This window comes from Ictalurus punctatus, chromosome 21 (assembly GCF_001660625.3).
Source record: "Ictalurus punctatus breed USDA103 chromosome 21, Coco_2.0, whole genome shotgun sequence".
NCBI lineage: Eukaryota > Metazoa > Chordata > Actinopteri > Siluriformes > Ictaluridae > Ictalurus > Ictalurus punctatus.
The window spans coordinates 14,586,301-14,600,777 of NC_030436.2; the positions used below are offsets into that span (position 1 = coordinate 14,586,301).

Sequence of the window (14,477 nt, forward strand, 5' to 3'; positions counted from 1 at the left end):
ATACAATTGTATACGATGTCTTTGAATGCTGTAAAATTTAAGTTTTCCTTTACTGGAACTAAGAGGCCCAAACCTCTTCCAGCATGACAATGCCCCTGTGCACAAAGTGAGATTGATAAAGTCATGGATTGTCAAGGTTGGAGTGGAAGAACTTGATAGAGCCCTGACTTCAACCCCACTGAACACCTTTTGGGATGAATTGAAGGGCAGACTGCACCCCAGGCCTCCTCACCAGACATCAGTGCCTGACCTTACTAATGCTCTTGTGGCTGAATGGACACAAATCCCCACAGCCACGCTCCAAAATCTAGTGAAAAGCCTTCCCAGAAGAGTGGAGGTTATTATATCAGTAAAGGGGAACTAAATCTGGAATGGGATGTTCAACAAGCACATACAGTATGGGTGTGATTGGTCAGGTGTCCACAAACACTCCATGTTTGTTTTGGAACATCCACCATTCAAAAGATCAAATTCAATCAATTTCTGATAGATAAAAGTTTGTCTGTTGTTTCCCTTGGAAAAGTCACACTGCAGAAGAGAAATACTGCATGTTCAAATTTCCATTTCACATTGACTTTAATTAATGTTGTCTTTCTAGAGTTATACAGAATTTTATGGTAACACTTTTCCCAAGAGCAATGTTCACAGGACTACATAACAGCTGACCTAAACTACATTTATATGTATATTTATTTAATTATTCATGTTTATATACATTTATAAAGACTTAATCCAACAGGTGTCACCTGTTGGATAACCAATAAGTTGACTATTATCTTGTTATTTCAAGATGTAGGGGTTTTTTTTCTCGAATTTTCTCATTATTCCGAGTTAATATTTTAAAATAATAACAGTCAAGTGATCTTAATTGTTAACATAAACTTACGAGTAACTAATTTTAAATAATGAGATTCAAAATTACAGCATAATATCTTGAAATATTTACATATTAAATAAAAAGAAAATTTCATTGTATCTTGAAACAATGATAGTTGAAGTCCTAATAATGACATCATATCTTTAAATAAGAATTTATTGTCAATAATGAGATATTAAGTAAAAATCTAATATGATAATATAAGATTAAGATACAATATCTTGAAATAATTAGATAATATCTTGAAATAATGAGTTGTTAAGTCAAAATACCCAAATAAAATTTCAAAAACCGGCAATGTCATGAAATCATGAAGTTTGTATATACATTTCCTCTGACCCTACATTGGGAACAAAAGCACACACAAAATTGTTATTTCAATAATTCAAATCACATAGTTATATGTAGCCTCTCTGTTTCTTATTGGGGGAAAAAAACTAATTAGAAAATAAACAGTAGTGCTGTTGTAAAAGCTGCCCCATGTAGAACACTGTGCTATATTAAGGCAGCCTTTATTATTCTGTAATTATTGGTGCAGGCTTGTAATTGCATTTTCTAATTACTCATACAAATGTACAACCTGGAGCAATAAAGGAGCAAGACTGAAAAGCACCAGTACAAATCGGCTCAACCGTGGTTTCTAAGCTGAGATTAGACGTATTGAAGGTGTTTGTGCTGATATGAATTGTCTATCTTTCATCACAATTGACAATATTGTCTCAGCTTGAATCGGAAGTAAAGCTCTGTTTTTATATCTGCAAATAGGAAAGGAATGGCATGTGTATAGAGAAATTAAAATTCAGTGCAGTGTCAAATAAAGGGATTTAGGCTATATGAGCTCCACAGCGGCAGACGGAGACAAAGGTAAGTGGGTGAATTAGGAGTTGATTAGGTGCCCACACACTGTGGACTAATCTAATGAGAATCGGACGTGAAGCTGCTCGTCTGAAAACCCCATTACACAAACAAATCTTTCGCCAGAAACCTAAGCCAAGACAGTACCTACTCTGGGTGTCCAACAAATACACACATAAGACAGAACACAAGGAAGTCATATGGGCTGGAAGAAATGTTTCTGCTCCAGAGGACACATGAGGTTTGTGAGCATCAACAAGCTGTCCATTAGAATAAGATTTCAAAGAAACAGAATGACTGCAGTGGTATACATTTCTGTTTATTTTATTAGCTTTTGTTCATCACAAGGCTCAGAGCAAATGTTAAAATATTTGGTTATACAAACTCATTCACAGAAAGCATGTATAATGCAGAATAAAATGTTTTCTATTTAATCATGCCATTTTAAACAGGCTTTTGGATTGATTATGTGATGAGGAATGTCAGAAAATGTCAGGACACAGGCAACTCATTCTTGTCTCCTGTCAAATATTTTTTTAAATCTATTTTTCTCCCAATTTAGTCCTTTAAATGGCTCAGCAGAGTTATATATGAGAATCCTGAGCTATACAAAGTAGCTCAGTCCCAACAGCAAACACATGGCAGTATTTTTATATCCAGTGTTCTTCGATACTGGATATGAATAGCATTAGATCAACAGAACTCAATTATATTATGGGAAAGACAAGGCCCCCCTTTTTCTTTTTGAAGTTTATTTTGGTTCTTTGATATATTACAGACACAATAGGCAGGTTTATATTTAGACTATTTGCCATATATTTGGGCTACTGGCAGATTTTTAAAAACAGCCTCTGCATCCATGTCAGTTTGAATCAGCTGCACTGTATGTAAGGAATAAAACACAATGGGGTGTGCAGTTACAGGAAAATTACTGATTTGATTATTTCCCAGTAATAGCACATCGCAAATTTGTTTTATTTTTTATAGATTTTATATATTTTCCAACAATTTTTTTTTTATTATTAAAGAACGACACATTGTCGCTCCCTTGATATGAATAAGAAAAAACATGAAATGTTTTAATGCAGTGCATTAATATAAACCTGTGATTTGAATTACAGACAGATCTACTGTCAGAGCTGCTGTTACAGAAAATTAATCAACCTTCTGAACAATCAGAATCAAGAATTCAAAAGCACTATGGTATAAGATTGCGATAACCTCCTGTACTTACTATTTATGCCATGTCGGTGGTTCCAGACTTACATTCCTCACTCTCATAACTACAGACTTTTGCTGTTAGTGTCACTGTAGTTACTGGATAATTTATAATCGCTACTGAATAATAGGATATAAGGTGAATGACTGAAACATCTGCGAATTTCAATTTAGTCTAAGTTGTGGATATTCAAATAGCAAAAGTGGTTAAAATGTCCATATTACAGTAAGACATGGTATGAGCTTTTGCACACCGTTTCTGTTTCTTCTATTTTTTTTTAATGCCGAGCTTCAGATATCTCAAACTGCAGCTATAAACAGCATCTACAGAATATGCAGCTGAAAAGAGCATCAAAACATTCTTCCAGCAGCATGTCTTCCCTGTATTTCTGTGCTATAGAGCCTACAGAAGCTAAACTAGCTGATGCAGCCACACTTTGGCACCTGACAAGACTACTGAAAGTATTGAACCATTATAACATGTAGCTGTCCACACCTTACACCTTGCTAGACTGTTCTAACAGGAAGTTGGTCTGCTGCTCAGGGATTGCACTGGCAGTTGGCAGCGCTACATGGAAGACTTCAAAATAAATGCTCTGTATTGTTTAAGTTGTGTGTGTGTGCGTGTGTGTGTGTGTATATCACTAAACCGTAACTGTGCATTTGCACCAGAATGGAAAAAAATAAACAGTACAAGCTAAATTTCATGCAAAACTGACTTTTGTATCGTAGTTCTCTAAGCTATGATGAGCAACAGTGGAAATTATGACAAACAACTCATTAAGTCAGCAGTTTTCCACTGCGATGGCTTCACATCCTTAATGACATACCTCACCTCTAAGTCACATTGAATACCAGCATAGTAAAAAAGACAGCTAAATCACATACACACACACACACACACACACACACACACACAAATGTCCTGCAGGTGAACAAGCCTGCCTCTGTGTCTCTGTCTGCAAAACCTACACGTTTTTTTTTTAAACACAGGCACCTGTCGTGTCAGATCAGGACAAGAAACTGTGAAGCATCTCTTATTGTGTCTTTAGTTACACAGCCTGCTGTGCTCACTGTACTGTATGAATGTATTTCTTGGCTGTACTTTATAGGCACCCATCCATCCATTTTCTATACCGCTTATCCTACAGGGTCGCGGGGAAGCTGGAGCCTATCACAGGGAGCATGGGGCACAAGGCAGGGTACATCCTGGACGGGGTGCCAATCCATCCCAGGGCATACACACATACACATACACCATCACACACCTATTCATACACTACAGACACTTTGGAAATGCCAATCAGCCTACAATGCATGTCTTTAGACTGGGCGAGGAAACTGGATGGAGTACCCGGAGGAAACCCGCAGCACGGGGAGAACATGCAAACTCCCCACACACGGGAATCGAACCCCAACCCTGGAGGTGTGAGGCGAATGTACTAGCCACCGTCCGCCCCACTTTATAGACATATGACTATAAGATATGTGATATTACAGTGTCTCTATTAACATTAAGACTAAATCTAATTCCTATAATCAGAGGTTAAATTGCGATGCTGTCTAAAGTCTCCCTACATAATTTAATTAGAAACAAACAAAAAAATTCAACTTAACTTAAAAAAAAAAATGATGGTAATTCCAAGTGTGGACAAATCATGCATTTATTAGCTAGCCCACATGGTAAGTCAAACCTCCAATGCACTGTGCAGTACCAACAAAGTGGGCTAGAAATCTAGTTACATGCATTGTGTGTTGTGTTAGATGACAGCATTGCATTGATTAATTTTCATCAGTGTTTCCACATACCTGCCTGTTCCTCATTCTGTAAAGATAATCTGTCATTCACCCAGTAAAACAGTTCCAGCTGTCAACCAGACTGCGACTTGGCTGATGTGTGTAAAGCAGCAGGAGGTGGGATTCAGAACAAGTAGCTTGTGCTATAGTTATATCTTTGAGGTGCGTCCCACCATTGTTGTATTGTTTAAACATATATACCAAAAAATGAAAGCTTTTTTTTTTGCAAAAAAAAACAAAAAAACAAATATGACATAGGGTTTATTTTCATTTTCTAGTTGTTAAACAGCCATTTTAAGCACTTATCATCCAGTTGTGTTGTCTGTTGCTTATTATTCATACAAAACCTTCCATTAAAATACAACATGGTCGAGCATTAGGGTGCATGTACCAAGTGAAAAGAAAGTTAATGGTCTAGTATGCGAATAACAGGCACGTTAATGTATGTTCCGCATCAACATCGTATTCATAGCTAAATATGCAGCTGCTCTTTTTAGCCTTGAGATACGAGTAACAAAATTGAGGTGGAAGTGTTGGAAGGCTGATAAAATATGTGCATTCATGAAGCTGATATCACTGAGGCCCAAGTTCTATGATGAGTTTTCCGGTATTTTGGAAGATGGCATTTCTTTCTGTTATAATTTTATACGTTATTATTCAAGCTGCTGTGCTGCTGCTGAATGGTGCGGTGATGCTATACAGACATGCTACAATGTAATCTAAAACACTGATATAGGGTGGCTAATGCCCTTTATCATGGAGCGTAGGGTAACGAGGGGACTGGCATTATCGTGAGTCACAACCATTAAATCTTATCATTTCAGGAATGATAAAATGCAATACTCAGAACGGGGAATATTTATCATCAGCATGCAGGCGTGCAATCAAGTAGGAAAGAAGTCTGACTTGCTCGTCCATACAGCAGTGGAATGAGGAAGGAAATCATTTCTCATACGCTATATTAGAAGCAATAAATAATGCTGGAGCACAAGCGGCGAAATTGAGAGTATGTCGCTTCTTACAGTACAGGAGTGGAGTGAACACATACACACACACTCACACACACACACACACACACACAACAGAGGTTCTGACTTTGGTCACCAGCTAAGATGTGCTGAGCTGAAAGCCTTCAGCCCTTCAAAGATAAGTTTCATAATTGAAAGTAGGCTTGTGGGTGTATGTATGAGGAAAATGTTTCGTAAAGATGTGGTTAGTTGTGTAATTTTATTTGTGTTTATGTCTGTTTACCTCTCTCCACTGCTTCGTCTCGACTCCTTGTGTATACAGGACACACACTATGGCAAGAGAGAATGATTATTAATTTCATTATTAATTATAATATACGAACATCTGTACACACTTCTCTAATTTCACATCAGCTGTGTCTTGTCAGTAAACTTCAAAAAGTCTCTCTCTCTCTCTCTCTCTCTCTCTCTCTCTCTCATATACACACACACACACACACACTTCTGAAGCATCTGTGTGGCGTAATATCAGATGCTGACAGGCTGGTGAGTGCCGAGTCTCTCCCTGAGCTCCTCCATCTTCAAAGAGCCTCTTCGGTTTTAAGTTCCTCATAGTTTAGGTTTCTCATAGTTGGGTAAAAAAGTAACAATGTATACTAATTATAAGCTGTATAATCTGGCAGAATCATTGTAATATCAGACATACCAAATCGTAAACTATTAAATAGGACTCAAATGCTTATTGGAAGATAAACAACATGTTCACCATATTAAAAATAATTTTTTATAGCATTTTCACTTTTCCTTATTTTTTATTTTTCCACTTATTTTCCTTGCAATTACACCGAAATGAGAACTAAATCAAGTTGGCAGTTGAATGCAGAATGATCACATATATATATATATATATATATATATATATATATATATGCAGAAAAACATCCCAAAAACATTAAAGAGCCACCACCATATTTAAGCGTGGGCATGAGGTACTTTTACATATGGCTGTCTCTCTGTGTGTGACAAAACCACCTCTGGTGTTCATTACCAAAAACTCTATTTGGTTTCATCTGACCATAGAACCCGATCCCATTTGATGTTCCAGTAGTGTCTGGCAAACTGAAGATGCTTGAGTTTGTTTTTGGATGAGAGTAGAGGCTTTTTTCTTGAAACCCTTCCAAACAACTTGTGGTGATGTAGGTGACCTCGGATTGTAGTTTTGGAGACTTTCTGACCCCAAGATGCAACTAACTTCTGCAATTCTCCACCTGTGATCTTTTGAGATTTTTTGGCCACTAGAACCATCCTCTTCACAGTGCGCTGAGACAATACAGACACACGTCCAATTCCAGGTTGATTCATAACATTTCCAGTTGACTGGAACTTCTTAATTATTTCCCTGATGGTGGAAATGGGCATTTTCAAGGCTTGTGCTATTTTCTTATAGACACTTCCCAGTGTGTGAAGCTCAACAACCTTTTGCCGCACATCACAGCTTTATTCCTTGCTCTTACCCATTGTTGTGAATGACTAAGGGAAATTGGCCTATGTGTTAACTCATATTTATACCCCTGTGAAAGAGAAAGTCATGGTTGAACAATTTCCTGTTCCTAATCACCCAGGTGTACAATTTTTTTTTTTAAATATCAATAGGAATATATTTCTAATATATATTTTCTCACATGAATTCACAGTGGTGCCAATAATTGGTGCACACCTATATTTAACAAATAATTTTTTTTATAGACCTGTGTTGTGTTTGCAATTGTTTGATATCCATGACAGCAGAGTATTTTTGTGATTTTTTTAAACAAAATATCAAAAACAATCAAGACAATTTTTTCACAGCCTTCTTTGCTCATATTTTCCAAGGGTGCCAATATCAGTCTGGTAACTGCATATTTACTATTAATTTCTTCAGAACTGCTGAGGTGACACGCTGGCTACTTCTAATCATGTGTGGCTACAAATTAACATATTAAGCCAAAGTACTTAAGTACTTAAATCATGACAACTATTGTATTGTTAAATGAGTTAAATACAGATACTATAAGCCAATTGAATTAGCCCACTCTGGCCTAATCATGGAGATGACACATAAAAACACACTGGACTGGCATTGCAACATAGATATATCATTAGCCCATTTAACCAATTTTTTTGTCCATTCCCACAAAATAATTAGCCTCAAAATATTAACACCTGGCTTCAATATTAATCTATGGCCATACCTTATTAAATAATAACCACCATGCTGCCTCAGCGGCTCTGTATAGTGCACTATAAGCACCGTGCTTTAAGATAAATAACTGAGTAATAAGCCATGACTTTAAGAATAATGTGTCTAAAAACTGTGAAATCACTAGCATCTAAATGTGACATTACAGCACATTGTGAGCAATATATACAAGTCCAAATGTCATAAATGGAGGCCTCCATAAATGTGCAAAAAAAAAAAAAAAACTGCACAAAGCAGCACTCACTTGGGTCTGATTTGGAGAATGTGTCTTTGTCTAGAAGATTTCTGGAGGGAGGAAATAAAAAGAAAACATTGTTATAATATGACAAGAAATATGAGCCTTTGCTTGTATTTGACATTTGAGGGATTATTGAATTGAGTCTGTTGACAAAAAACAGCTTTATTGCAGTGCTCGGCAGATAGTGATTAAGTGTCGGAAAACTTTGCACATTTGAACAGTTGGGCAGTTTCTAATGTGATGCGAATAACAAACTGGTACAGTTACAGGAATATAAGGTATTATAATATATATAAAGTCTCTATAATGCATTAGTGTTATGAAGCCATCAGGCAGTCGATTATCAAGTAACTTGCACTTTGACAGCAAATATAGACGTGTGTAAGAGTGTATAAGATTGCTTTAATAAGTTTGTGAAGAAAGTGTAAATTATTACACACCAGAGCAGAAATATGAGTCCATTTATAAAACAATATTGTTCAAGCAACACAGTCAATTTTGTCAGTAATATTATTCTGCCATTATGAATATAAATGCTGAAGTTACAGAAAGATGATCATGTAGACAAAATTTTCATATTGTAAAAGCTTATCAATACTAGACAAAAAAAATGAAAACCGTTATATCCATTTTATAAATCTATGAATCTGACTGGGGAAATTATGTCTTTGTATTTGAAGGTCCAGTTCATATGACAAAAAAAAATCGCTTTAATTCATAAAAGAGATGCAATAAAGATACATTATTACAGTTTTTATCCAGAACGCAAAGTATGTTATTGTGTATCAAACAATATTTTGTGACCTTGCAATGACCTTATGACAATGTCATTTTAAAAATAAAAATTAAAAAACATCTTGAAACATTAAATATCTTAAAAGTAGAATAATCCACAAAAAACCTTATAATTCTATCTCACCTGCAGGATATGGCAAAACAAAAGACAAACAAAAATATTCATCAATGGTTTGCTAATACAATCAATAATTCTTATAATACTGCTGTACAATGATAACGTTAACAACACACTCACTGCGCAAGTGGTCAAAAATTGGAAGAACACTGTTGCCAAGCAACTGGCAAATATGGACAGAAAGCAGAGAATATCTAATAATTAAGGCTAACTATTTGGCTAGCTAATATATAGAAGTTAAATCTTTTACACAGACAATGACTACATTTACATGGACAGCAGTAATGTAATTATTGACGACTGTTTGAAGCCGTGGGCTGCATCCGAAACCACGTACTTACCGTCTATATAGTAGCTGAAATACATGTATCTCACCTACTATACAGTAGGTAAGTACGCGGTTTGAGACACAGCCGTGCTCTCTTGTTTGCCATCAAATGGTTGAGCACTGCCGTGTGTGTACGTGTCCTGTCGCAAAATGCAGTGAAAACTCCCACATGACGTTAATAGTGTGATCAAGGTGTGTACATGTCTGTAATACACTTTGATAATGCAACTTAAACAGGAATACTCCACATGTCTTAATTGGATTTGTGTTTACTTCGAGTATGATTTCAGTCAGATTAAGGTCATCACTAATTGCTGTATACATGCTGGTTTCTTAATCAGAGTATTGTCTTAATTCGGTTAATATCAGATTATTGTTGTCCATGTAAACCTACTGAATGTAAAGGCAAAATGACTGTGGAAATGAGCCAAAACAATCAGGAATAATAACAATTTCCTTAGACATGTCGCTACTAAGAAATGACTCCATGTGGATGAAATTATTCTGTAATTACACTGAGCATCAACTAATAACTATGGGCTGCAAAACTATTCTGAGAAAAATAAAAACTGTGCCACAAATTGGAGCTATGAGAAAGCGTATTAGAAGATTCCACATGAATCTTCTAATGAAGATGGTAAACACAACCAATTTGTACACAAAGTAGTATATATACTAGTAGTATAATGTAATGACACAAATTCTGGCTCTGAATTCTGTTTCCTCAAACTCAGCTACATCCCTCAAGGTCTCAGGTAGAGATGTGAATTTTACTGGTGGTTTTTTTCCCATTTCCATTTATGGCATTTGGCAGACGCCCTTATCCAGAGCAACTTACATTTATCTCATTTATACAATTGAGCAGTCTTGCACAATGGCCCAGCAGTGGCAGCTTGGTAGTGCTGGGATTTGAACTCATGACCCTCCAATCAGTTGTCCAACGTCTTAACCACTGAGTTACCACTGCCCAGAGGGTTAAAGGCGTTGCTCAAGGGCCCAAAAATGGAAGCTTGACAGTGCTGGGGCTTGAATCCCTGACCTTCTGATTAGTAACCCAGAGCCTTAACAGCTGAGCCAGATAACCACTGCCAGATAATGATTTTCCTCAGTTTTCTCCTTAATTAAGTCACCCATCAGACATCTCTCCACTGTCTCATGACAGCTACCAACCAGGGAGGGTGTAGGCTATCACATGTTTCCTGTGGCCTATAGGATGTTTCCTGTGATTTATAGGAGAGAGAACGTATGCCAAGAGCACAGCCAATTTTGCTCTCTTGGACTCCCGGCCACTGATGATTGTGGCATCATTGAGATTCTAACTCTAACTCTAAATATCTGTATTTGTATTTGTATAGAACAAATTATCTGTTCATTCTGAATAATACATTCATTGTAGGTTACATCCCTAATAGAAACGTTTTCAACAAATTCCTTAAAGGAGCTTACCTAGAAAGCCAATTTCAGTGTATACAGTATATTGAACTTCCTGATGTAGGTGTAATAATTTGTTAGTACTGAAACAATGACTTAAAACTGGGTATTTTATGACTATTTTTAATAATCCTACTGCAAAGATGCAGTATAATATCTGATAAAGGCATATTAGACACTAGTTATTTTAGAATCTCACAACAGAATTACCGAATAATGAGTAAAAGGTCACATTATAGAGATTAAAAAAATCCTTCTGAAAGTTTCCAGTATACAGGAAGCCAAGTTCAGTGTTTTATATACTGTAGGGCAGATTCAGGAATGGAAAGAGTTTGATCTAGGTGACTCACTGCAATAAACCCTGAACCCCCAATATTGATTTTCAGCCCAGGATTTTTGCTCCTACTTGAGTGCATGAGTGAACTTTAGAGTTCTGTATTGCCCTGAGCTACAAAACTGTCAGGACATTCCAACATCTAAATCAGAGGTGACATATCTATTATAGTCGCTCACCCACTCACAATCCCAGGCTGAATAGCAAATCATCAGAAGAAAACATAGACATTGGGTATCAATAACAAAGAACCTGTGATTACATGTGCTCATCTACCTGTTTGTCTTTCCTGTACCATCTTCCCTCAAAGCCTTATGGCACACAACTTACCCTGCTTTCTCTAATGATACATTTTTATTCCCATGGCAATAATTATGACGTTGGCCCGAGACATAAAGATTGCAGGGAATGGTGGTGACAGGGGTCATCCTGTAGAAAACTGCAGCAGATTTATCTAGAATCTTGCTATTCTCTCACACATACAAAAAAAATCACCATTTGAAGCATCTCTGAAACTAACTGAATCACACTCTTTCTCTAGCTTTTTCAAGCAACACCTTGAAAGCATGAAATCTCTGATATCATCAGTCTTCACTGGTGTTCCCTCACAGAACAGTCAAGTATGATGAAACCAGTATGTATGACTCTAAATTTGGCATTTAGATCTAATATTTTACTAATGAACGCTTGGGTTTCTACCATTTTACAGATGATCAATCTGCTAGAAGGCTAGAAGGATCATTCTCGATGTTTAATGCGAGTTAATTTGCAAAAATACTAATTTCTTGGATTGCTGAAGCTCAAACACAGTTTGTACATTACCTTCGAACTTTTGAATAGTACTTATAGTAATAAGAATGTAAAAAATTTTATGTGTGCATCATGGGGGTTAAAAAAATGACATGATCTGTACCTGTTTAGACCTCTAAATACCCTTCTATATAAATCTATCTAAATAGGCTCCCTACCACTTTGTATATAACCCCTGGAAACACTTGAACTCATGGGGAAAAACCCTGAAGTAGAGATGCCAGTACTGTCAGCATAGTGTATGAATCAACCTCAGCTACATCACTTCAGAATTGGTCTCAACTAGTGATGTGCACAAGACTGACTTATTAATCCTGCTTGTACAGTTATTATTTTATGTTTCTTATCTGCCCGTGATGATTTCTAACAAATTCAATTGGTTATTTCCCAAATTATAAACAAAAGAATAGCCTAAATAAACACCACCATGATCTTGACCAAGCAGTCAATGAAAGCTGTAAATGCATCATGCAGTGTTGCACATTCATGTTAATGAACCTAGTCTTTGTTCATCCCACAGTCAGGAAGTGTGCCTCATAAATGTATCTGTATTTGTATCCATTTAGAACACATTATCTGTTCATTCTGGATAATGTATTTGTGTTCAGATACATTCCAAGTATACATCAGCAGCCAACTGAGAACATTAGCAACCAGGTGCTGAAGATTACACTCATGTGTTAAACACTTTGCTTGGTGAGATTAATTTCAGTTATTCATTCATTCTTCAATAGACAAAGATTCAAGTCACATTTGGTGCTGTGCGCTGTTGCTTGTGGTGCAAATAAAATCTTTGGACTCTATGCATAATTATTGAGTAAACACAGAATGCAGTTGCTTGTAAATGGGCAGGTAATGTGGATGAATGTTTTCAGTCAGCACAATCTATCATGTTAATGCTAATGCTTCGTAAAATGAATTAGGTAATGCAGGGGGAAAAAGCAGTTAATCAGGAATAAATGCTCTGATGTGACAGCACTCACTCTGTGAGTGTGATGCTAAAGTTCCAACAACACAAAGGTGGCAAATTTTTAGTGCCACCATTGAAAAATAATCTTCCCATCATACATTATGCGACCATTGTCATGCCAACAAGTTCGGCCATTAAAACCCATTCGGAGCCGGGTATATCTTTGTTGAATACACGCCAACGGAAAAGTATTGAAAATCAAGGTGTCTTGTCTTCTGATGAGGACCTGCTACTGGCTTTTAGAGGGTAGCAACTGGAGCATTAGGAAATCCATGAGGATAGTGCTCCAGGAGTCTTAATTACAGCCATTAAGGATTTCAATTGGAACTGGAGCTTGGGATAAATATAATATTCCTGGAGGGAAAGCCCGGCTCCTGCTGCTGCTGCTCTTCCTCCAGCTTCAGTTACACGCTGCTAAAATCCAGACTTAGAAACGCTGCCATGGCCCGATTAGAAAGCCAGTGCCCTTGATCCAAATGGCACGGAGGTCAGCAGACAGATGATTAACGGCTGGTCTGAAATTGTTTACTTGCAAGAAGGAAATTTAATGGTATTGGTTAGTTTGGCATTGACTCAAACTCCAAAACTCAAAATCCAAATAGCTCAAACCCTGTGTTACACACCGCAATCAAGTCTACCACTGGCAAATATAATGTAATATTAATAATGTAGCTAGCTAGCATAAGTCTTTTATACAAACAATATAAAGTCAGAGTGACAGTGTAAATGAGACTTTATTTACAATATTAACAATTTCTTCAGTTATGCTTGTATTATTATTAACCAGAAATTACTCCATCCATTCATCCATTTTCCATACCGCTTATCCTACACAGGGTCATGGGGAGCCTGGAGTCTATCCCAGGGAACTTGGGGCACAAAGTGGGGGACACCCTGGACGGGGTGCGAACCCCTCATAGGGCACAATCACAAACACATTCACACTATATACAATTTCGAAATGCCAATCAGCCTACAGAGCACGTCTTTGGACTGGGGGAGGAATCTGGAGTACCCGGAGGAAACCCCCAAAGCATGGGGAGAATGTAGGAATTACTCCATGTGACTAAAATGAATTATTCATTTTTAATTACACTTAGCACAAACTACTAGCTATGTTCCATGGGATCCCCTTTTTGAGAAACATCAATGTTGTATCACAAATTGGAGCTATCAGAATACGTACAGTTTTCCAGAGCATTCAAATTTTGACACAATGGTGAATACCACATGAGTGGCCTGTTCATGAAATATTTACATAAAGATAGTAAACACAACCCAATTTGAACACAATACTTATAAATACTGTAGGTCCAAGTCCAGAAAGATTATGATATCGAAGATTTTACCTAGAAAGCCAGGTTTAGAGTAAATATAGGACTTAAAGAATTTACCTCTTTCATCACTGTAATAGATTTTCAGTACTGACAAGATGATTTTATAAACAGAGATTTTATGAATATTATAATTAATGAATTAATAACCCTATTGCTAGTGAT

The 14,477-nt window shown here is 36.8% G+C and overlaps 1 protein-coding gene across 1 annotated transcript in view; it reads right to left on the minus strand.

Annotated features, from left to right (window-relative positions):
• The window catches only part of cpne5b (copine Vb), a 120,017-nt gene that overhangs the window by 80,749 nt on the left and 24,791 nt on the right, over positions 1-14,477 (minus strand). The window contains exons 2-3 of the mRNA XM_017496467.3: positions 8,199-8,239; positions 5,999-6,045 (exon numbers count right to left, since the gene is read on the minus strand). Of these exons, the coding sequence (XP_017351956.1) occupies positions 5,999-6,045; positions 8,199-8,239 (88 nt within the window). The remainder of the gene's footprint in view (positions 1-5,998; positions 6,046-8,198; positions 8,240-14,477) is intronic.